The 26,011-nt window shown below is 37.1% G+C and overlaps 2 protein-coding genes across 3 annotated transcripts in view; both read right to left on the bottom strand.

Moving 5' to 3' along the window:
* Positions 1-16,693, bottom strand: part of LOC128027741 (protein diaphanous homolog 1) — an 85,176-nt gene extending 68,483 nt beyond the window's left edge. Inside the window, exons 1-2 of one of the 2 annotated variants that reach the window (XM_052615565.1) lie at positions 16,135-16,693; positions 545-571 (exon numbers count right to left, since the gene is read on the bottom strand). In XM_052615565.1, the coding sequence (XP_052471525.1) occupies positions 545-571; positions 16,135-16,236 (129 nt within the window). In that variant the 5' untranslated portion in view covers positions 16,237-16,693. The remainder of the gene's footprint in view (positions 1-544; positions 572-16,134) is intronic. The other variant, XM_052615566.1, reaches the window with a different exon arrangement.
* A 4,504-nt stretch (positions 16,694-21,197) lies between these two features.
* On the bottom strand, positions 21,198-22,870 carry LOC128027317 (small integral membrane protein 32-like). Its single transcript, XM_052614843.1, has 2 exons — positions 22,275-22,870; positions 21,198-21,744 (listed from the first exon to the last, which is right to left on the bottom strand). The coding sequence occupies exon 2, from the start codon at positions 21,730-21,732 to the stop codon at positions 21,415-21,417; it is 318 nt and encodes a 105-aa protein (XP_052470803.1). The 5' UTR covers positions 21,733-21,744; positions 22,275-22,870; the 3' UTR covers positions 21,198-21,414.
* Between the last annotated feature and the right edge of the window lie 3,141 nt (positions 22,871-26,011).

The raw sequence follows: 26,011 nt of genomic DNA, 5'->3' as shown, positions 1-26,011 counted from the left end.
GTTTTAAAAGTGTGCTGAAATAAATACCGGAAAAGATTGATTCGTAGCTTTTGAGAATCAATATTGAATCAAAAAAACGAATCTTCTCTTATTTCACAAATTCTTGTGTACATGTACCTCATCTCATGATCCTGCTGACACAAATATGAATTCATAAGCATTTGGTTTCATGAAAACTCATCAAACACAAGCGTGAGTGTGATCGATGCATGAGTGACGACACACGCTTCCTCTCACGGTGACAGGAGTGTGTTTGTGTGTGTGTGTGAGAGAGAGAGAGAGAGTCACTGGACACTGACATCAGATCAGTTTCTGCAGTCAGCAGCACGGGACACAGAAACACTGATCTGAGGTCAGACGTGATCGGACGGGCGACGGCGGACGCCAGGAAAAGTGTGCGCTACAGACACATGGTGAGAGGTGAAAGGTTAAAGGTCATGGGGACATTGGCCGGTGATGTTGTCAGTGGCATTACATGCGGTGAGGGGACAGAGAGACGGAGGAAGAGCATTAAAACACACACAACACACGCGTGTGCACCTACCTCATCAGGAATCAGCCGTTTCAGAGTCTGTACAGGAGCAGGAAAGAGAAAAATCAACACTACATACAGAGAAAGACAACCAAACACAGTCTGAAAGACAGAAAACAGCTGGGATAGAAAGAGGGAAGGAAAACCCAGTAGAAAGAGGAGGGGAAGGGCATCATGGGCCAGAATTTCAAAACTATATCAAAACAATATAATTCTGTTAGTACTGAGTTTAAGACAGAAAAAAAAAAAAATTCAAAGACATTTTCATTTCACATTTTCTAAACACTAGAAACCACTGCTGTTAAAAACAGATTATAAGGGAAGGCTGCATGGTTTGAGGAACAAAAAAAATCTGAAAAAAATTTAATAAATAATAAAAAAAAATGGAGAAAAAAGATTGTGACTTAAAATGTGATACAAATAAATAAATAAACACTTTCCGTGGAAGTCTGCAAGGCAGCACAGTGTCCAAAAATGTTGGCAAAATTAGATATTGTACAAAAATACTATACTATAACATTACTAAAATAGCAGTATAAGAAAAATATAATAAAATATAATAACTTTAAAAGAACATAACTAATATTTATGATTAAGTTAATTACTGCAGTTTTATTTTGACAAAAAAATTCAAAGCTAATATTTATAGCTTTATTAATTTCTTCATTTTCAACTATTAAATATTTTAAACACTAACCATTAATTCTCTACCAAAATTGCAGTATATGTATTAAATAAAATCACAGCCTTTTTGATCTGATTATTACACCAAGCCATATCATTAATTATTAACAAAATAATATTACACTATTACATACAAATTCTATACTCTTCATTATGTTTAAAGATAATATATTTTTTAGATTATTTAAGAAAAATAATATAATTTCTTAAACACTGTACTTTGATTTATTTTCGAAATAGATTTAATTAAATTACAGCCTTTGTCATTTTAGAATTGCAACAAGCCACATCACGTTTCTGGTTTTTATTAATCAAGCAGCTCTAATGTAAGGTTACTGTGAAATGATAATCTGAAGTAAATCAATGTTGCACGCGCATGATCCCGCCGCACGAGGGCAGTGCAGCTCAGCACACACACATCAGCGCATCACGTCACAGAGAATCAACTGTCACCTGTTTATCTTACAGGCGTTTCTATGGTGACCAAACAAAACAATGAAGATTCCCCAAATGTTACTTTAGAACATGAGCGAGAATGATGGAATGTGATAAGAGACACGACCTTTGACCTCACAAAACCAAACCAACAGAGATCACATGACTTCTGCCACAGTAATGCGGATAACTTTGTCTCAGGTATGTGTGCATCAGATCTTCATATCACCACAGATAGATTAAGAAAGATCAATATCAATTCAAATAGCTTTATTGGCATGACAATCTCTTTCTCTCTCTCTCTCTCTCTCTCTCTCTATATATATATATATACACACACAATTATTCCTTTAAAATCATGGATTTCATGCAATTGTTTTTATGACTTTCAGTTGATTATTTTTATTTTCACTATTTCTTATGGTACAGATCTAAGCTGGAAACATTGATAATATCAATGTAGTTTTGTCACACCAATCAAGCTAAAATAAAATACAAATATATATTAAAAATACAAATTTAAAATTATAACATAGAAATAATCAATTTAAAAATTAAAATAAACTTAAACTAAAATTGAAACAATAAAACAAAACATCACAGAATGTGTGTGGAGCAATCATCATCATCATCATCATCATCATCACAAAACTCACTCAACCTCCTTCCCCTGCTCTCAGATACATCTGTGTGTGTGTGTGTGTGGTCAAACAAAACACATACTTGAAAAATATAATAAATTCTTTCAATTACGCTCTTAAAAGCAATAAAAAATTAATTCTTCACAGTCACACCCACAAACACATGTGGGCGAAAACATGTAACAGCAGGAGCCAAAAATATCCAAAACTGATTATTTTATATAAAAAAAGAAAAAATATATATAACAATAATTAATAGAATACAACGGGGTTCTTCCCACACCTTTAAAAAGGGACAAATGTGTTTGAGCTAAGAGAACTACAATCTTATCAGCAGTTCACTGTATGATCAGATATTTAATAAATGAACATGCATAATTTTGTGAATGAAGGACATTTAATAAACTTTATCAAATACATGTTTCTCATGCGTTTTAAATCGTTCTGATATATTGGCCTCTACTGAAATGATTAATGCTAAAACAAGTTTAGTTACTGAACAAATTGTATCTACATTGTAATGCCTTTAAAAAAACAGATCATTGAATGAAAAAAAAAAAAAAACATACTTTGGAGGCTTTAAATCAGCCACCCTGCTCTCCAAGATATCCGCATCGGCTGTCAAAAAAAAACAATACTGGTCGACCACAATCAAAAACATCCCAGGATGCACCTCATGAAGTTGATAAAAAGCCATCAGAAAGACATTAAAAGACATCAGCAGTGAAACATCTTAATATGACCTCACACCAGATTAACATAAAGTCACCCAAACACACATGTGGATGACAGGCTGGGTATGTGTCTCTGAAAGTTCCTGCATTTCTCATTTCCTTCTAAAAATAGACAAGATATGAGCATTTTTTTCATGTGTGTTTGTGTGTGTGTGTGAGTGATACTGCTTGATTTCAATGGAGACAAATGTCAATTTCGGTTTGCCAACTGAACTTGGGGAATGAGTGTTAAAATGATGTCATAATTCGGGCCCCACCAGACACGCCCGTCAAAGTGTGACAAACCACTTCCTGCACAAAGTGCTCACAGGAAGTGCCACAAAGAAAGACACACATGCAAAACTGCATTAAGAACGCTCACACACACACACAAACTGAGTATTGTTTCAGTCTATATAGGGAACAAAACAACAGGATGATATCAGAAAGTTACATTTGAGAAGCAGCGCAAATCCAGGTTCATCATCACCATTGATTTGCGCAGCTTCTCAGTTAACAACAGCTCTGTGTAGTAACAGCTGCTCTATGTGAAATCACACACCTGATGGTATTTACCGCCGATAAGATAACCGACTTTAGTGACTAAATGTGCATTTATCATCGGCCGATATATTGGTGCACCCCTACTGTAAAATCTAAAATGGTTATAAATTTATTTACACGAAATATAATTTATTTTTCTCTTTTTTTTTCTGTGTAGGAAATATGACCCTGAGGAGTCAGATTCACCCTTACAGTTCTGCATCATCCAACGGTCAATCAGTCAGCATCCTGACTTTATAAAACTAACGTATAAAGTGAACGATGACAACACACACACAACACTACAGAGAAGAATAAGAGTGACTGATAGGGTTGGGTACCGAAACCCGGTACCAATATGGAACCGGTATGCACTGAACCGAATCAGAGCGCAGATTTCGGTGCCTCTTGAATGCCTGAGCGATTAATTGAAATATTTATCCTGGTTCTCTGAAATGTACACAAGAAGGCACGAGCGTCACTAGGCTTTTTTTTCCGGGGCTATAGCATTTAGCTCCTTAAATTGTACACAAATTTGCGATCGACTCAGAGTTAACCAATCGTCTTTGCGATCGTCTCAGAGACCTGCGTCAGACCGGTCTCCTCTCCAGCTTTCAGCGCGCTCTTCAATCTGCAGACCACGAGCGGAGCAGCGCATGCGCACTTAAACACAAAGAGAGGACACAAGGTGTGTGTTTATCAACAGATTGTTAGAATATCTGTATCTGTGCAGTTCTTTGTCATAAATACAGTTTACAAAATGTCATGAGGGAGCAGTCGGTTTTGCATCTAAAGTTTTCGCTCTATTCACCGCAAATTACACCACAGCTGTTTCCTCCAGCGAAAATCCCTTAACACATATGAACGCATACTTTAATTTCACTTATTTAAATATACTTAAATTATACGTAGGCCTGTCACAATAACAAATTTTGCTGAACGATAAAATTGTTCAAGAAATTATCGCGATAAACAGGTACACCTTTTCAAAGATCAATAAACTTTTGTTTTATTTTATGGCAGTTTCAGAGCAAGAAATACCAACACAGGGCTCCAAACTGCGACTAAAACGGTCGCATTTGCGACCATAAATATTAAAATGCGAGTGAAGTTTTTGCTGAGGTCGCCAATGGCGACTAGGCCTATGTATTTACATGTTATCTCTTAAAAAATTGCATTTAATGCCTTTTTCCTGATTGTTTTGCATTCGCATATTTTGTTATGTTCGCGCATTGAGTGAATGCGCATCGAAGTTTTAGTGGGAAAAAGAGTTTTAAACAGTCCTCATCTGTCGCGTAGCAGCGCTGACACACACCTGATAAACGCGAGGGAGAGAGAAATGATGGAGACTTGAAGAGAAAGTGCAGAAAAACAGCGTCTATTTCGTTCATAACTTGAAAAAACTACAATAGGTAAAGCTGTCATCTGTGTGGATATTGGCAATATCGTTAACAGTTCTCATTTATAATCATAAGGCTTCTTCTTAACAAGATCTTAGTCCATGCTGTGTTCTGTTAATGCATTCACTTAATTATTTGAAGTGCACTTGCCGTCCAGTAATCGCTTTGTGCTTTGTTACTTTTTAATTTACAAAGTATCAGCTTTAAAATTATTCCAAATTCATAACAAAATTCAAACAATAAATACAGTTTTGGTGCTCTTTAAGGGGCCGTTCACATATCGCGACTAAAAACGCGTGGAAAACGCTAGACGTGCCGCTTTCTCCTTTTCAAAGCGCTTGGGCAGAAACGCTCCTGAGGCGTCTGGCTTTGCTAAGCAACCATGACCTGCTCTCTCCATGAAGACTTATAAATTTCAGCAAAGGATAAATGGATTTGCAGCACTAAAATCAGCTGTTCCTTCATCTTGGCTGAGCTTTCAACTTCGGTACTGGAAAGGATGAAGCTGATTGGTTGGTTCTTGTCACATGACCTGCGGTGCGCGCTTGCGGGATTCTGACAAGATTAGATGGTTTTAACTAGGTGCGGTGAGGCGAGCCTGGAAAAAACGAGCGCGTCGCTTCCATTATGAGCACGCACGCATACCGCTACATTTGAAATAACGAACTTTCTATTGAATTTTTATATTTTTACTTAACCGGTTGTCTACATGATTCAACTCCTCCTATAAAATTTCATTTTACTAATTAAAAAAAAAACAGACTGAAAGTGTGAAAGACACGCACTCCTAAAAATAAAGGAACTTAAAAGGTTCTTCACAGAAAGGCTTTCAGTCAAAGGCTCTTTCAGTCAAAGGCTCTTTGAAGAACAATCTCTTTCTGATCTTTTCATAATCTGTTATTGTCTTCAAATGTTAAAGGTTCTTTATGAAACTATTTAGACAGGAAAAAAAGATTCTATGGTATCATGAAGCACCTTTATTTTTAAGAGTATGAGACAACATTTACAGGATGCATTGAGGAGGACCCCGAACTATACTCAGTGGCCAAGTGATGCTTATGGTCCATGATATTGGTACAGATTTTGTGTAATAAACAATGCATGACTGTATATTTCAAGTTGGAAAAGACATTTAGCTCCCACTTTAAGTGAACCTTCACTCCCAGGTCATCTGATGGATTAAAATGCTGATAAAGTCAACAGAAGATGAGACATAAACACGTCAGTATGATTAAAAAGTTAAAATGTAAAATAAATAATATAAATAAAACACATAAAACTTGTTTATTCTGGGGCAACTAAAAAAAATAATTTGGCACCTAAGTTTTTTTCTAATAGGAGCCAATGGCTCCTAAGTCGATTTTTTTTGTTTGGAGCCCTGCAACATGTTAACTTTGTGTGGCTTAAAATGAATTAATTTTGAATGAACATTTGGAAATGTAAACTGATATTTCCTACTAAGCAAAATACATAAATTACTGGCTTAAAACCCTTTTTTGGGGTGAAAATACTAATGTGCCTAAGACTGTACTTTACGATCTTTATAAAGAATGAGCATCCATTCATTCACAGAACTGATTAAAGACAGTGACACACAGCACTCATTTTAACGAAATATCGGAGTGATTGACAACGATACAGTAGAAACATTATGTGTGGTTTTGTATTAAAGAATGACCCAGATCGGGAAATGCATTTATTAGCCTTAGAGTAATGGAAGCTTGGGAAATGAGCATCCAAGGAGCTTGTGAATGCTATGGATTTATTTTAAATATTTTTAATGTTCTTTTATGTCATCCTCTTTAGGCTTTAATTATTTATTTTTATAGAATTATCGATTCAGGCACAGGTACCGTTTTAAAAGTATCGAAATGGCACCGGTATTGGATAAAACCCATTCGATACCCAACCGTACTGACTGACACCTTCAGAACAACTGTACAGTAGCCTAACAGTGTGAGTGACCCGACATGTCAACAGGAAGTCCTTCAAGCTGAATTAGTCTGCTTCCTGTGCTCGCAGTAACATGCTCTCTGTGATAACGCTTGGCTGAATGACACGCGTGAATAAGCACCTGCAACACACACACAATGGACTGACCCTCGCTGAGGAGCTTCTGATGACAGGACCTCATTCAAGACCTTTCGTTTAGACAACAGCACAAACCAATTCCTTCAAAACTAAATAAACAACAGTTCCTGTCACCCCTCGATGCCCAGCATAACCCAGCAAGCCCGTCTGGGAGCTGGTTAATGAGGTTACCAGGCTAACAATGAAACGGCACGAAGGCCGTGCATCCCAAAGCATCAGGACTGTTTTTTAGGGGGTGAGGGGTTTATCACTCAAGAAACAAACAATAATGAATATTTATACAGATAAAACACCACCGAACTGAACTGAACTTTCCATACAGAAACAACATTATGTTATTACATTTAACTGAAACAAAAACGGTTAAATATTTTTCTTCCTTGAATTGACTGAAAATAACCATTTAGAAAAGAATTTTTATTAATTTAAATTTCTTATAATTTTTTTTTTTTAGAATAATTCATTTAGATTATATAATGAAAATAATGATATACGTGTATCATTACTATCAAAATTAAATATTATAAATTATACATTTATTTTATAAATTAAACATTTGTAATTTTTATTACTAAAAGATTTTGGGGATTAAAAACAAAAATATTATATATATAGAAACATTGATATACTGCAACAACTAATGTTGATATATATTAATATATATTAATGTTGATATAATGTTGCAGTATATCAAGGTTTTTCATAATGTTTTTTTCCAAGCATAGGATTTTTAGTTTTTTTCGTTAACTACAACAATGCGGTTTCAAAGGGGTCATGAAAATTAGCTAGACTAAAAATAAAAGCAGAACATGGGTTTGATCAGTTTGATAAGGGTGAAAATGACACAGAATTCCCTCTGTTGACAGGGACAGGAAAAGGAAGTGATGTCAGAGGCATATAATTCAATAATGACCATATAATGACCAGCCACTACCCAACAGAGACAAAGAGCTCATGTTAGAGACCGGTGATGAAAACAAAGGCATCCCTCAAACAATCCCAATCCACATTACAAGGCCCTAATGCAAAAATCTAACTTTTAACCGTTTCTCTCACAATATTGACTCAGGATGTTTCTTGAGCTTCTGCAAAAGCAAACTGACACACGATCAAGAGCGTGTGTGTGTGTGTGTGTGTGTGTGTGTGTGTGTACACTCATTTGAATGACAGTTGGGGACAGACATATTCTGCTTTCTGTGCATCAGACGTTGCACAATGTCCCAGAAGCACACACAAACCCACTGTTTGTTCACATTCACAGCTGAGAAGTGTTGCTGTTCACACCTCACTCGAGTTAAACTGACTGGCTTATGATTATATTTCAGCTGGTCTATATAATAACAATTTTCTTCTGGAAACTATATTATTTTTATGATAAAACAAAACAATACATCACTTTCTATTTCAAACCGTAGAGCATATAAATGATTTAAGGTAATATTCAAACATTCAAAATTAGTTTTTGAGCAACATACAGATTATTAGAAACAGTAGAATTAGTTTTTTTTTTCTTCTTTGATTTGTTTCCTAAAAAGAAATAAAAAGACTGACATTTTTGTTTAACCTAAATCTGTAATTACAGTTATTCAATTTGTTATATAATTCATATACATTTCATTTATCTCATTTAGTTATATAATAATAATCATACACATAATTTGATTTAATAATAACCCAATCTAAAGCAAAAACAGAATGTTCTGACAAGCTTTGTGAAATTATACGAATAAACTTTTCAGAAGACAGTCAGCTCCCCTCAGAAACACATTCATATAAACCTCCAAATCAATATTGAGGATTTTCTTCCAATAGTTTGTGCATCATGAACAGTGAGTGATCTGCCTGCTACAGTACTTTTCTCTGCGCGTCCATCTCCAGCATCCCTGGCCTGTGTTAACAGACATTAACGGACTTCATATTTTCATATAAATTACATTTTGGAAAATGATTTCATTGCAATGCAGTTTGTGTAAGTCCAGAACAAATAAGGCAAAAAAACGGCCTGTTGCTGATCGCGTAATGGCCAAAGTATATTTCGGCCATCCGCGCACTGTCGGCATTACTTTATTTTCGTCATCAAGAGGGCTCACGGACTATTACTATTACTACTACTACTACTACTACTACTACATATAAACAATTGAATTAATAACTATCATAATGTTTCACTGCAAAAGAAAAACAATTTAAGAAAAATAGTATAATTATATTACACAGTACAACTGTAAAATTACAATACTAAAATCCATGCCTTAATTTCTTAAATTACTTTTATTTGGATGAAAATAGCAGGGAGCCCTTTAAGTTTATATTTTGTTGATAAGCAGTGTGTGAAGTTTGGGAAGATTTGGCGCATGTTACGCTAAAGTGATCCAAATTTCCAATCATTTCATGAATTTTTCTGATTGATCATGCAGCCATAATAGCTTCGAATAACTACGTCAATTTATGAGAAGCTGCAGTTTCAAAGTAGCTTCATCAGCACTGACACACAAACACCGTGTGTGTCTCATCAATACAGAGAATCTGCTGGGATAAAACTCAAACAGAAAGCCATTCAAACAGTGTGTGTGTGTGTGTTCACATTCAGGGATTCAAACACAAATTCAACATTTCAGACACACCAAACAGCCAAATAGACAACGGACTGAATCACAGACATTCACACACTCCACCTAATACACCTGTCAGTGTGTTTGTGTGTGTGTGTGGGAGAGAGAGAGAGATTAGACGGATTAATCTGTCTGTTAATGAGAGATTGCAGGTCAAAGGGAATTTCACTGCTGCCACAGACGTGCAAATATTTTAGAAGCTATATAAATACTGTATATTTATGATAATAACTACATATTAATTCAAGATTAATTAAACAAATGGTTAACTTTATTTAAAAGGAGGCTGTGTCTTAATTAACTAATTATGTGGCCAATTTAATAGCCAGTAAACCATCATTAAAGAGATGTCAATGGAGATAATAAGCAATAACCAAGAAAGCACATTCACACATACCAAACTGTCACAAACACACAAACAGCTCGCGTGTTGATGCTTCTCTTCAGATATTCACGTGTGTCATCATGAATGGAACCGGTATTTCATTGTCAAAATGCATGATTGACTAATTACTGAACCACACACACACACACCTCAGCACACCCACAAAATAATCTATCACACACACACTTGTATTTGTGGTTTATGGGGACTCTCCACAGGTGTAATGGATTTTATACTGTACAAACTGTACACCTAAACCCTACATCTAAACCTAGCCCTTACAGAAAACTACTGCCAGTTATTATTGACTTTTTTTTAGCCTTTTGTTTTATGGGGTCACAGGAAGTGTCCTTATAAATCATGTTTGTTGTAGTACCCATGTCATTACACACATTTGGGTCCTCCTAAACCATATATACCAGTACACGCACACACATACACACACACACACACACACACACACACACACACACGTACACCATCTGAACCACAGAATCTAATCCAGTGACTCACAACCTATTTAAATACCATTCACACACACACGGCAACTTTGGCAGCCTGATTTAATCCATTCAGCCTGAACAGAGGACAGTCCACTGACCAGGTGCGCACACACACACACACACATATACACCTAGACACTACATTAGTGAGCTCACCTCATACACTTTCACTTGTTTTCTACTCCAATCTTTTTTACTCCAATTTGTCCACAACAACATCTGATTTGATGATAGGTGTACAGATGAGGTAAGGAGAAATAACATATCATTTAGAGGTTAGAGGTTAAAGGCTTATATTACACGTCTCCTAACCTGGTCTGTAAACCCACCATTAAATCAAATATTGTTGTGGACATATTGGAGTAAAAAAGCTTGAGAACCACTGATCTGGACCATTTATGAACTGGTCATAACATTTCACTATATTAGTAAGGATATTCGGCCCTGAAAATTGTGCATTACATCATTTCAGTTTAAATGCAGAACTGTCTGTCGGCGAGGCAGAACAGCCTGTGATTGGCTGAAGCGGTCTCTGTTGGTCTCTCATCGTCCAATCACAATGTCTGAAACCCAAATGCTCCAGCTGCACAGTTTTATAGATCTATATTGGTTTAAATCTACACTCCCTGATCTCCTTAATGAGATAACGTGACGGTAAGACACAGGAGTAAGAGTGATGGAGTAAACCCTGACTTCCTGTCGTTACAACTGTTACTTCCTGAAACTATAAGAAGACACTTTTCTAGCTCACACATCAAACTCACGCGAATGTGAGTCAGCAGACGAGCTGTCTTAAACAGAGACACAGCATCCAGCCCTGGTCTGTCTTTCTATCACCCATCCTTCAATTCAGCAATCTATCTCAACACTCCAGATGAAATTCTTGCTTCCTTAAAATTCTACAAATTTCATATTTTCTTCAGCATTTACTTTCAGTTCATTTCTGTATTTCCGTTTCCCATGAATCTTTCTCTCTCTCTCGGCATCGTGTGGCTCAGTCCCCTCAGCTGAACTTCCTGTCAGCTAACTAAATATGAGCCACTAATAATGACAGAGAAGTTTCTTAAATGCAGAGGCCCTGCACTCCCAAAGCACAAGCCTCTGTGAAATGCATTGCTGTTTTATGAGCAGAGGCGTTTCCCAGACTGCATCTCAATAGCATCACGTTAGGTCTAAAAGAATGTGATCTGATTTTAAAGAGCTACAAATGCTTATTCTTCTAAGAATACGTGTTCTTTCTCTTCTTGTGCTCTGACATGTGAGGTAAATACGGGCGGTAGTTCTGAATCAGCAGTCATGTTATCCTGGACATTAGAGCGTCGCTGTCAGATAGAGCGATACGGGATGTGGTTCAACACTCGGATCTCTTCAGAAAACACCCTCAAAACGTCTCTCCTCCATCACTGAACAGACAGGCTGTGGTAGCTTCTGTCTGTCTGTCTGAAAGATGAGTTTATCGGACTGGTTTGTGATTGTGATCAGAAATTGGAAGCAGTTGAATCTATTTGAGAGTTTCTTATCTTCAGCATCAGGTGGAGTGACAATTCTGTCTGTCTGCATTAAAGTAAAGAGTAAATACTGACCCTACATTTCTGAACTGTTACAAATTCACAGTATAGTTTAATTAAAGTTAATATAATTGTGTATTTTAGCATTAGTTTAGCGCATGTTATGGCTCAGGGTTTGGGTTCTGTCATGTCTGATAGCTGTGTGCAGCGGCGCATGCAGTGTGATGCAGTTTTCCATCTGATCTTTCAGATGCACATGAGACCTAGCTCAGACATCAGTGTAAGCACCTCTGTAAGGAGCAGAAGTGAAAGTCCTGAGAGGCCAAACTCAGCTACACCTGCCCGGGACACTGACCTAAGGGACACAAACCCCGCAAGAGACTCATGTTCCATTAGCGAGGTGTTTATATGCAAACCTGCTGCTCAGTGAGTCAATATTCCTCAGTGGAATGCTCTGGAACAAACCATGTGCACCGTCAAGATAAGCAGCATTACAGTTGTCAGGAAACATCCATCCGTAAAAAAAAAACAAAAAACTGGAAGTATTAGTGCGTGACATCATTTACATACATATATATATACATATATATATACACACACACTGGACAATGTTGGCGGGGAACAAATGTAAGCAGCGACCTGTGGACATTTGTCCACTGATCCAATCTCCCTCACAAAAATGACGTCCCTCCTAAAACATGACCTTCTGCTCGTTATAGAAAAACACCAGCAGCATGTGTATGTGTGTGTGTGTGTGTGTTTGACATCCTTGCTGAAGGGAGAGTGTGAAACCATTGAGAGGGCAGATGACAGACAAGGACGCTCAGCTCCAGACCCGAAGAACAAAACCGTTTCGCACTACTGCACACACTTTCAAATGAAGCATCTGAAGGGCTGAGCGGGAGTTCACTGTGGTGGAAATGGACATTCTGGACTTTAAGATCTTTCGGGACTACAATCAATGTAAAAAATAAACACGAGGGAGCTAAACACTAAACTATCAGAGCAAACTTTAAATCAGCTAAACTCCAGATGCAACTCAAGGCCTCTGATAATACAAACTCAGCTTTGAGAAAAAAAAAAAACATTAAGGGCCCTATAAAACTCCATTATAAAACTTTTTTTTTTACGTTTTCTGAAATGAAAACGTTTACTGAAGCATATGTATTTATATTTACGTTTTGTTCAGTATCATATTTGATACATCAGGTTTTTATGGCTCATATAGATTGAAACGGTGAAAATACGAAGGAAAAAACAGCTCATTTATGCTAAAATATGCAATTTGGTTCAGATGCTGCTATGTATATGGTCAAAAAGGAAGATGAAATTCTGACTGTCATTTAAATCAAGGAGATGTTTATAACAGTTTAGCAAATACTTACATAATATAAATATCATCCGTTCATCTATATCTCCAATAATGTCTTAGAAAGATGAAACTGAAATGCTTAGTTTGAGGAGCAAAACATATAATGTAAAATAATGATATGCAAAAATTGATAGCCTGAATGCACTATGTAAGTCGATTTAGATAAAAGCGTCTGCTTAATGCATAAATTTAATTTAAATAATGCAATGCAAGACAATAATGATTGAGAGATGAACACATAATGATCATATTTGATACTAGCTGATTTTTCAAAATAAATAATGTTTGGATAATCAAGTAAAGCTATATTGCTTCAGTCCAGTAACTGTTGATCTTGAAATATCACCAACTACATAAAAGTTATTCTTATGTTTACGTAATAAGAGTCAGTAGGTGGACATCTCTACAATTAATCTAAAAGACTTTTACTTGCTGAAAATTTTTTTTAACTATGAATCAGACGACAAGGCATGTAGCAGATTGTGTGCAACAGGTTTAACAACAAGTTTGAGCGTTTTGATGATTTAGAGGCCTTCGAAACTTGAGTATAAAACACAATACAGTGGACTTTACAGTTCTAATGTAAAATGGTATGGTGTTCTGGTGGTAATTATGGTAGAAAGAAGAGCTCTGCTTCTACCAGACAGAAACCCCACGTTCACACATACAGTGATGGTTTACGGTTTCCTCACATCAGTGTCTAGAGTTTCACTATAAAACACCAGGTGTGTTTGGGACCATACATTTCCATTTGACGAAACAGCTGATAAAAACTCCACAACACTCCAGTTCATCAATCAACATATTTTGAAAAGCTATGTGTTTGTAAGAAATAAAATGTTTTTTTTTTGTTTGTTTGTATTGCAAGCATTGTGCTTGATCTGTGCATATTTCTCTACTAATTCAGAAAATGAGACTTTTGCATTGGAGGAAGTGTTATTATGGACTCACATTTTGATCAGAAGCAACCATAGACCATATGAAAACATGGACGCAGTGTCGGTGACGTCACCCATAGGTTTCCGAAGAGCGTTTCTGAAGCCAAAAGTGGCCGGAGCAGGCCATCGCCATCTTGGCAGCTCCGGGGTAATCGAAAATGGGCAAGGCGGGAGCTGGTTGCTGAAACCACGCCCAACTAGTGCAGTGTCAGCAGCGGCAATTCACCTGTCACTCAAGTGGCCACGCCCTTAATCATGCAGAACTTTAAGGCTTAATATAATTTAAACGGTTGAGTTATAAAGAAATTCACCCCCCTCAGTTGTCACGAAGGGTAAAATTAGCTATAGAGACTGAAATAATTTTTTGCACCAGGCTGTAAACGTTTTTTTCTGCTGTAAAGTTGGCCTTTCTAACATGGGGAGTCTATGGGACTGACTCCCTTTTGCAGCCAGCCTCAAGAGGCCAGTTGATGAATTACAGTTGAAGTCACTTCCATGTAGGCTTCACCAGAGAGCGGGAGGTTGCTGCTTGGAAGCAACACTTTAAAATGAAAATGCCTTAATGATTGATTTGTTTCATACAAATACGCAGCTTTCGGTTTCATAAGATGTAAATTGATGGGCTGGAGTCATATTAATTACTTGTGGATTATTGGGATTTTCTTATCAGCTGTTTGGACTCTCATTCTGACGGCACCCATTCACTGCAGAGGATCCATTGATGAGCAAGTGATGTAATGCTACATTTCTCCAAATCTGTTCCCATGAAGAAACTAACTCATCTACATCTTGGATGGCCTGAGGGTGAGCACATTTTATTTTATTTATATTCATTTGTTTGGGTGAACTATGTGTTTGATTTAAAAGTTTATTAAAAAGAACAATCTTACTACAAGGAACTTATGATTGCTCTCTCATACTATTTGCTCACTATAAGTAAGGAAAAAAGGGGGGAAGGGGGGAGGTGCATTTTACATACAGTATATAGTATACAATTTGGAGTATGCACACACAGCCCAGCTGAAGAGACCTCAGTGGGCGGGGCCTGAGTGTTGAAGAGAGGGCGCGCGCTCGACACCACATCCACATGAGCTCCAGGACTCCTTTATGACGTCACAGAATTCCCTCACATTCGCGCTTTTTCAATTGCACAACTTCCAAGAGGTATTTACCCAACGGCAATAAAACTCCTGTAACTGAATGTGCTCCGTAATCGATACCGCTCTGCGCGTGACAGGATGCAAACCGCAGGAACCGCTCTGAAACAAACATGAACGCTTTTCACCTCGGAATGTTGTTACAGTCAGAACGCGACGCGACGCGACGCCTCGCACTGAAACAACATGTCATTTCGCAGACAAACAATGTTGCATGTCGCGGTGAAACAGTATATTTCCAAGTTGCCTATGCATTTTTTTTCTACATGGAAATGAATGAATACTATGGTATTGCCCCTGTCCAAAAACATATTGTTGCGTTACTGTCAGAGGTGACAGCCATCTAACTAGAAATGGGGGTGGTTAAGGTCCCTTCCGGATATTTGAAACCCTTTGAAGGAAGAGTGATGCTTGAAAACACTTCCTCATCAGAGAAGACGAACGCGAGCGCGCTGCAAAACTTCTCAAACCGATCAGAGCTTCGTGACTGCATGTAGGAAATGTGAATTTAAACGTCTTTGACTTTAATAAACAACCAGGTTCGAGCATAAACACATTTATAAACACCCTGGCGCTTCACTCAAGTACTGACAGCACATATAAGGACATCATACACTTACAAACTTCTTCTTTCCGTCTCCGTCCTCATCGTACTTCTTGCTTTTCTTCTCCTTGTCTTTCTTACTTTTTGAAGCACCACCAGATGCTGAGTTTGGATCCATGTTTGTGCAGTAAAATTACTTGAACTCCTCCGATGTGGATGCTCACGCGCCAGCTCAGGGCGTCTTTACCCGCGGCCTGGAGCTGATGCGCGCCGCCGGCCTGTGCTCGTCCTCCGGCACAAAGGAAAAGGAGGGAAGTTTGAACCCTGGGGTCTGGTTTCGCGGACGCGTGCTGGTTTTGGACCTTTCGCGACTCGATTCGCGCCCGCGCTGATCTCCACGCACACGTTTCCTTGTTTTCGCGCAAGATTGTCTCGATGTAAACTTCGCGTTAAATCTCTAAACCTGTCGATCTTCGCTGTCAGTCTGTACAGCTGTCATGAATTCCTCTTATCACTGATTTAAAGTCCTGACTCTTCATGGTAAAGTCCTCAGATCGTGCAAACAGCCATGAGTAGTTCAGCTGAAGTTTTCCGCTTTCTCTCTTCCTGTGTGTGTTGGGCAGGTCAGATGGGCGGAGCCAAGATGCGCACAGACACACACACACACGCGCACACACCTGAGCGTATCAAACACAGGTAGACCAATACTGACCCCTGCTGACCCCTCACGTGTCACTCATCTAAAATATGGATCGGCTATATTGTCATACATTGTGATCCACACAACCATCCTCATAATGGAATGTTCAGATATTAAAACTGACTTGGCTAAGGTTTTCATAAGGTTCATCTTTATAAAAGACTAGTATTAGTATTATTAAATAATGAATACTTTTAATCAGCAAGATTTTGATAATAAATTAATACAAAGTGACAGTAAAGACATTTATGCTAAAAAAAAAAATAATATTTTCATTAAGTGCTATTCTTGTAAACTTTCTGTTCATCAAAGAATCCTAAAAATATAAATGTATCACAGTTTCCTAAAAAAATAAAAGAATGTTTTAACATTGATAATCAGAAAGGTATTTTAAATTGTTATGATATTTCACAATATTATTTTGTAAGTGTGTGTGTGTGTGTGTGTGTGTTTTTTTTTTTTTTTTTTTACAAATATCTTTGGTGAGTAAAGGATAGTTTAACACTGTGAGCCACTGTTTCACTTTCTCTTCATGACAATAAAACCTAGTTTGACTTTGACTTTTAAAGATGCATTTAGATTGTTTTGTTATTGCAAGAACAAACTTCTGAGTGTTAAGTTTATTGATTTTTATGGCATATATAAAACTAGAATTCCTGTTTTTATACATTATAAGAAAGGAAAAATAGATGGGGTCGAATATTATGTACAGAAGATTACATTTAATATGAAGCCATGTATTTTTATTGTAAATTTAAAACTAAACATAGAAATGCAATGATTTTTTTACATTAAAAATAACATTGTTTTATTTCTGTTTATTTGTCTTACTGCCTGCATATGCAGCAATGTCATTTACTACTACATGTTCTTATCTAAAATAAATAAATAAAAAATAAATTAATAATAAAAAGGAAACTATATTTCTTCCTGACTAATTTATTTCTAAGCGAAGCGCACCACCTGCTGGTGACGAGTTGAACAGCCGCTGCGTGTTAGCGTGCTTCACAGCACATTCATGTGGTTTAAAAAACAGCGAAAGTTTAATTTTAGACTGGCCTTCTTGTTTCTTATTTGTCCCATTAACAGGTAAAGCAGAACGGATCCTGATGAATTCATGCTGGTTAAGGCACATTAAGAGCCGTTTCACCTCGCTCATCTTTCCAGTGTCATTAACTTTAATGCCAGACTTCAGGAATGCTGGAGAAAAGCTGCTGACAGTTGACTTAATTAGTGTTCTTCAGTGGTGTGTGTAATTAACAGGCTTCAGACAGTTGAGTGTGTGTCATACAGAGACAAAAATGAAAAGAAGAGCTCTGTGCAGAAAGTATATGCACCCGTTTATCTCTTTAAGTGAATGCACAATGTGTCCTGCAGCTCTGCAGAGATCAGTCTGATATTGTCCACAGTCAGTCAGTCACTGCAGGTTTCTTTGTGAATGTGCTGACTCAAGCCAACCCAGATTCACACTGAGTAATTATAATCTACTGCACACACTCCAATTTACCCAAACTCTCATCTAAATCCCACCACCGACACACACACACACACACACACACACACACACACACACACACACACCAAGGAGAGAAATATCAGGGGCCTGTGCCACTGAAGGGCCCTGGAATGACATAATGTATGGTAATGAAGGTTTGTTTTGAGGTAATGAGGAAAGAGCTTTTCACACGAAGACACTTCTATTGTCTTAATGACTGCGGATTAACACAGATACTAACACTGTAAATATACCATCTTTAGAAATATTAGTTAGTCTGGTTAGAAAGCAGTTTCTCTGCTGAGAACAGGGGAACAAAGCGTGTTTATGACACTTCCCGAGAATCCAGTAAAAGTCACATGTACAATCATTGTTTAAAGTGATAAAAACACAAATAGCCAGTGGTAATTATCGAGTTGGTAAAATGAATTATTAAACAATTAACACTGCATAAACAATAGCTATACTGCAGCTTCACAGTATGTTTAAAAGCTTGGGGTCATATTATGTACATGTATGAATTATATATATGTTAGAAAATATTTGTATTCCATATAAATGTTGTTCTTTTGAGCTTTCTATTCACTATTCATCAAATAGTCCTGAAAAATAAAAAATAAAAAGCAGTACAACATTAATAATCATAATTTAATTTTCTTAAGCAGCAAATCAGCATATATGAATGACTTCTGAAGGATCATGTGACACTGAAGACTGGAGTAATGATGCTGTAAATTCAGCTTTGCAACACATGAATTACATTTTAAAATGTATTACAACAGAAACAGTTATTTTAAATAGTAAAAATATTTCACAACGTTACTGTTTTTACTGCATTTTTAGTCAATAAATAAATATATAAAATGCAGCCTTCAACACTTTTGAACAGCAGTGTATAATCAGTTTAACTTATATTTAATTACATATACATGACAATATTGATTTAATTTACCTAAATTGTTTAAAAAATGGGGTAAAAAATATTGTAAAACAATTTTAAGCAAATCATTTATAAAGTTTTTGTGTTGACAGCCTGAAATAAATCTGAAATTATGAAACTTTAGTTTTTTTATTCATGGTAAAATTAGCCTTCAAATCTACTGAATGCTTGTTTAATTCAAGTCGAATCTATAACCTCCTTACTGGTATCCTTTAACCCATTCTTAATTTAAGTTATGTTTATTTTATATTTATTTCTAGAAAAAAACTGCAACTACCTAAACCAGGTTTAGATTAAGTGTGAGCTCCTGAGGAGAATGAACATTTTCTGAAAGTTAAGCGTTTCCTCTCATCTGCTCTTTAAAGAAAAACTTTCTAATAGTTTCAGACCCTTTCACTTTAGTTGAAAGTTCCCTTCAGATCTTCTGGGGACATTTTCAGCAAAGCTGTCCTCAAAAGTGTTGCTAGGTCAGAAACTCTCTCTCTCTCTCTCTCTCTCTCTCTCTCTCTCACACACACACACACACACACACACATAACACACCGCCTCTGATCAGAATCTGTGGTTATCTTATTAAACCTCAAAACAGTTGGATATTTCAGTCATGGTCATTGGTTTCTCTCTGTGAGCTGCTCAGAAAGGCTCTTGAGGAAAGAGACACATCCATTTGTCTTGGTTTTATATTATAAGCCCGGCGTCTCTTTTTTATTGAGTCGCACCTGATTCTCTGCGTCTGTCATCACGGCTTTGGTGCATCGGATGCGGATTAAGACAGATATCGGATTGATTTATATCTCCACTGGCGTTGGTGTCTTACGTAACTTCAGGAGAATATAATAACTGTCAGACAAACATCGATAGATGATTCGGGCTCAGCTGGGTGGAAGTCACACTACCTACTGCTGGACTCATTTAGCTGCTGCTTTCATACTAAGTGTCTCGCAGGACACGATAATGACATTCAGAGGATTTGAACCTAAGACTGTAGCTCAGATCTTTACATTTCAGCACCAAAACAAAAACCCTGTCCTCATTTACTCATCCAAATGACTGACTGACTTCAGTGGAAAAATGCTCAAACCAGTGTTGTTAGTGTTAATAATTGGAAATCTTAATAAACAGTTAAAGAAATACAGTTGGAATTAAATAGAATATAAATATTAGATGAAAAACTTAAATGAAGATTTAAAAAATGGCAGCCAACTTAAAAAAAGTTAAAGAACTAACGTCACTAATACTAAAAAACTAAAAATAATAAATTAATAAAAATGACAAAAGTACATACATTATTAAAACTGAAATTATAATCAAAACTAATCTAAAAGTAAAACCTATTCAAACTATTAATAAATTATATAATTAAATAATAATAATAACAATAAATAATATAATAAAAAATGACACAAATATTATTAAAATTAAAGCGAAAACGGAAAATCTAACAATAAAGTCTTATTGAAACTATTCATAAATACTTTATTTAAAACGACTTAACTTTTTAAAATAAAAAAGAGAAAAATGACAACAAAATTATTATAATTAAAACTTAAGATGAAAGTATTGAACTGAAAATATGAGAATAAAAAGTTCTTCAAAATATTACAAAATTCTATTTGATATGACAAAATCAAAACAGAATAGCTAAACTTTAAACTAAAATTAAATCAATTTTTAATAAATGCTATAATAGTATATTAATACTACTAAAGTAATGAAGATTACAAATATTGCCTTGTCAACTAGCCGAAAATAAATAAATAAATAAATAAATAAATAAAAAGATTGAAAGTTTAAGTACTACTAAAATTACTTAAACTGAAAAAAGCCAAATAGAAATATATTTTGAAATATTCATTCAAATGCTCATCATACAACTCATGGGATTAATTAGAACTCTACATATTGTGTAATTGTGTTTGGGGGAAAATAAATGAGTAAATGAAACTCGTCCTATTAACCCGAATAAAATATCAGTACATTTTCCAGACACAGACGCTCATGTATGTGAGATTTAATCATGGTTTAACATCGTACAAGAAAATAATCTCTAACATAACGCACACAACTTGTGATAAACCGTATATGGACATAAAAAGGCCATGCAGAAGTATAAAACAGTCATGTTATACAGACAGATCGATCACACGGGTGAGTTCAGCTTCAATCCGGCACTGATTCTGTTATCCAAACCACTTTGCATCCATTGAGGGGCTCGAACGGGTCATTTGTAGGAGCTGCGGGCCTCTCGCAGTGAGCGGTCGTAAGGCATGGAGGCGAAGAAAGAGTTCCTCAGCTGACAGTTGATGAAGAACACGATGAGGAGGACCAGCAGGAAGAGCACCAGGCACATCACCACATACGTGGCCAGGTCTGGTTTGTCAGGCTCGCCCTCCCGTAAGGCGCTCCCGCGACCCGTAGGCTTCAGGAGGGCCAGCACGCTCACGGGCCCGTGAGACAGCGGCGCCTGCGTGTGTGTGTTGCTCATCAGGTCGAAGTCTCGCGCTGCCGCCGTGGAGTTCAGCAGCATCTGCCTCAGCATGATGAATCTAGACTGAAACAGAAAATTGATATGTTTGGTATAATTTGGTATTCAGCACTTTGATATACTGCAGCTGTTCCATACTGGTTAGTCAAAAGTTAACTTACTATTAACATTAAGTCAAGAGCAAGTGGGTACACTGGTACGCACAGGCAAATAAATAAACACAGTGTTAGTTAGTGTGTATCTGCGATTATATTTCATGCATGTACATGTAATTTCGACTGGACCAATTCTGATCGTAGTGGTGGACGTTTGGACCAAAAAATGCCAGGGCTGATTTTTAGTCCCAGTCCAGTCCTGTCTGTGTCTGCACAGTCGACTTGCATAAAAATAAACCTACCAGGCGTTTAACTAAAATGAAAGCTTATATATATAACTACTGTATATAATATACAAGGTTGCGCGCATGAGTTCTGCAATTAAAACAATGGAATTTTCTAAAAATATCTACACTCTCAGAATAAAAACAATAAAAGAGTGAGATTGTAAGATGCGGGCTCTGTTGCGTGTTATTTTGGAGGTTTCAGGGTTTCGCTTACCGTCTGTGCGCCGCGGACAGCAGGACGAGGAGGACGCGGCGCGTCGTTGCGTTCGCATTCCACGAACTCCCCAAGACCACCAGACCTCCAGCTCACCTCAGACAAGAGCTCTGGGCATCAGCACTACATCCACAGGTGACTCAATCAGTTTAACCATGTCCCACTGTGTGCTTTTCCATAGATTCATGCGCTAGCGGAGAGAGAGGACCTCTCCAATCACGCCGACGGATCCAAATGTCTCTAAATCAACGCGCAGTGAAGGTCAATAGCAGTGCAAGACGAGTGTCAGTATCCTCGTACACACAGAATCAATCCTTTCCAACAGGTTTCCATGCTTTGGACCCGCGCCCGTCTAATCAACATCCCGTCGCATGGTTATATCCAGGGAAAGTGGCTGTCCACATGCGTATCCTTCATCCACGACCTCCCGTCACTGGGGTCGATCGATCCGGTTCGGCTGGAGAGGAAGAATATTTACGAACAAATAAAAGAAACATAGAAACGAAAGATACACGAGCGATTCTCTGTGCGCAATGGAGACGGAGACGCGCGAATGTCTCGCACTCCTCAGACTCTTCAGTTTGAGACAAAGTGAGTGGAAGAGTTTCAGGAGGATGCGGAATGTCTCAGAGGAGAGAGAGAGAGAGAAAGAGAGAGAGAGAGAGAGAGAGAGAGAGAGAGAGAGAGATGCAGCCTATCAGACGAACCAGCCATTTAAAGGGACCGTTTGAGCTGCTGATGTCATGAGTTTCGTTAAGACCTTAAAAATTAGCGTCCAAACCAACACATTGGTCTACGTTCTGTTTATTATATCTGTCATCTGTCATCTGCTGCTAAATGCGCAAACTCTTTCAAATTTGTGCATTCTGAATGGCAGTCAATGTAAAGAAAAACTCATTTTAAAAACTGCAAATTTAACAGTATTTATCCTGTAACATTTATTGCAGTTTGTCACCATATATGATATGACATCCTTCACTTTCCTCAATACTCCTACTAAATCAATCTGACACACTGTGCATAATGTGCAATCTTTGGAATAATCGGTTCCTTTAATAAACCTAACCGACACATTGAGAGTTTTCTTAACAAGTTAGCACTGCTGTGTGATGATACAAACCTCTCAATGAAGACATCAGCTTCTTGAAGGCAAGCATTGTTTTTGTTCATACATTGTATAATGTTGAAGACTATTAAGCTCATTAATATGAATGTCTTTTTAAATCCTGTGGACACGCCCTCCTTGTGTTAATCACTTTTGAAGAACATCATATCACAGAGGTTAAACAGCACATCGCCACTGTCTTGAACTAGCATCACACACATGGGGTTGAACAGAGCAGTCAGGACAGAGTCACATTAGTGTGTGATCCTATAAGTGAACAGACGGGCCACATCCTGACCTGAATGTCATTTAGTGTTTATGCAGCAGTAAAGAGCTGTTCACATCAAGGACAGTAACTACGATAAAGTTTTAATAACTGTTCGTCTGTGAGAATGGGAAGTACACACCACACCAAAAGATAATAAATGTTGTTGGAATCACTTTCATAATAGTTTTTTTCCCCCAGCTAATGTACTTTAATAACATTAACAGAATCCACCTTTAAAGCAGGGATAAGCAACTTCGGTCCTGGAGGGCCACTGTTCTGCTGAGTTTAGCTCAAACCCTAACCAAACACACCTGCCTGTAGCTTTCTAGTGATCTTGAAGACACTGATTGGCTTGTTCAGGTGTGTTTGATTCTGGATCTAAACTCTGCAGGACAGTGATGCTCCAGAACCGAAGTTGCCCATTCCTGATTTAAAGTGTCAGAAGAAAAATCTCCAATGCGTGCTTATGATAAACAACGTTATTGTCTGTTGGTGTGGACACTGATATTATGGTTGTAGTTAGGTTATAGGCTACCTTTCTATTTACTGTTCTTGGTGTGCATAGTTTCATTCTACACATTAAACAATTTAAAATATAGCTTATTCAATTTGATATTTACAGGACCAGCTCGGCAAAATGATTTTTTTTTTCTTCAGCATTACTCTTATTCACCCTAATGTTGACAGAATGTAAATTAAGACATAATTCTCATATTCCAATGAATTATTCATGTCACTAAGAGTCATTTTTATTTCCAGACACAGTTTTGACTGCACAGGATTTTTTTTTCTTTAAATTACAATATGAAGATTAAAAACCATTCTTCATGTTACATTATAGGTTATTCAGATCAGTTTTTTTCTGTACTCTGTACTCTTTAAAACACCACTACACTAGATAATAAAAAGAACTACACTTTAAACGTTGAGCCTGAAATTTGCATTAAACTAAAGTCCTTTGAGAGCCTGTGTGTAGAAGACAAAAGCTTTCTCAATCTGGCTCAATCTGAATAGAACTATAATATGCCACTCCACAATATTATTGTGTCATCATTAGTTTCGTATGGTGATCTGAAACTGATTTAGAATCACACAAATGTGAAAATAATGCAAACCTAGAACAATTAGCACTATTTGGTCTGTCACAATTAAAGAGCCAAACAGATGGGAACTCAAAAATTACCTGTATTACAGTGTATGATGTAGCTGTCCATCAGTGTAAACAATGTGCAAAGTAATTAAACCAAAAAGTACACGATTTATAAAGTTATTGGATTCTAAATTAAGGAGTCGACTCTGAATCGCTGAAAAGAGTCGTTATAGATTTCAAATCTTTTGCCCATCTCTATGTACGTCACTAGGACACTTTGCATAATAATCTCCGCCTACCGTCTTGAGAGAAACGGAACTCTGACCTGCCCCCCCCCCCCCCCACACACACACACAGACGCTCTGGTTAGTAGTTGGGTTATCATGTCGAGGAGACCGTTTGTTTTATTTTCACTGCCAAAGAATGAAGATCAGAAGAACCAATGGCTAAAATAAATTTTTACCACAATACCAGAGCAGTACAACAAATCCTTTTTGTTGTGTTCACAACATTTCACTGATGACTACTTTTCTAATCTCGGTGAGTACAAGGCAGATTTTTCAAAGCGTTTGGCCATAAAAGAGGGTTCATTACCAACTTTATTTAGACCAACGAGCATCTCCGAATCACAACGCGAAGTATGATTATGAAGTTATGTGGGTTTTTTTTCTCCCGAGCGTCTTATCAGTATGTCACGCTAGCACTATGTTAACCCTCTGGAGTCGATTAACGCGGATACGCGCTATGAGTCATTTTCCCCTGATAACCCCGAAAAGTACTTAAATTACACTTTCAGTTTTAATCGTACAGATAAGAGCAATACATCGATCGAATCTGTAAAGGGTCTATTTTTTTTTTTTTGGATACAGACATAACTTTGTCACTTATAAAATAAAGATAACAAACAAGGTGTGCTGTCTGCAGCCTTTGTCTGCGCTGATCTTCATTTACAAACACGTCATTAAAATGAACTGTAACTCTGTGAATACTCAACGAAGAGACATGAGAGAGATATCTATAGAAAGCTTGACATGTTTAAAACTACTTTAAAACTAAACAAGTGCTGCCGAAAACAGATATTCTGTGATAAAGTAATCCATATGAAAACAACGTGATGTCCAATCTTTCACGTCTCCTTTCATTATATCTAATGTGACCAATCAGAACACAGTATGCTATCAAAAGGTGGGGTTTAAGGAAACTGAATCTTTTGAACAGCTTTGCACAAACCATTTGGGGATCTCTGAGAATTGAGGTAATTTTAAAATGATATT

The sequence above is a fragment of the Carassius gibelio genome, chromosome A14 (assembly GCF_023724105.1).
Source record: "Carassius gibelio isolate Cgi1373 ecotype wild population from Czech Republic chromosome A14, carGib1.2-hapl.c, whole genome shotgun sequence".
Classification (NCBI taxonomy): Eukaryota; Metazoa; Chordata; class Actinopteri; order Cypriniformes; family Cyprinidae; genus Carassius; species Carassius gibelio.
Note: the sequence above shows the minus strand (reverse complement) of the source record. Positions and strands in the feature narration are given on the sequence as shown.

Coding starts and splice junctions, on each gene's coding strand:
- LOC128027317 (XM_052614843.1), bottom strand. CDS start 21,732: ATGCTGAGGCAGATGCTGCTGAACTCCACGGCGGCAGCGCGAGACTTC.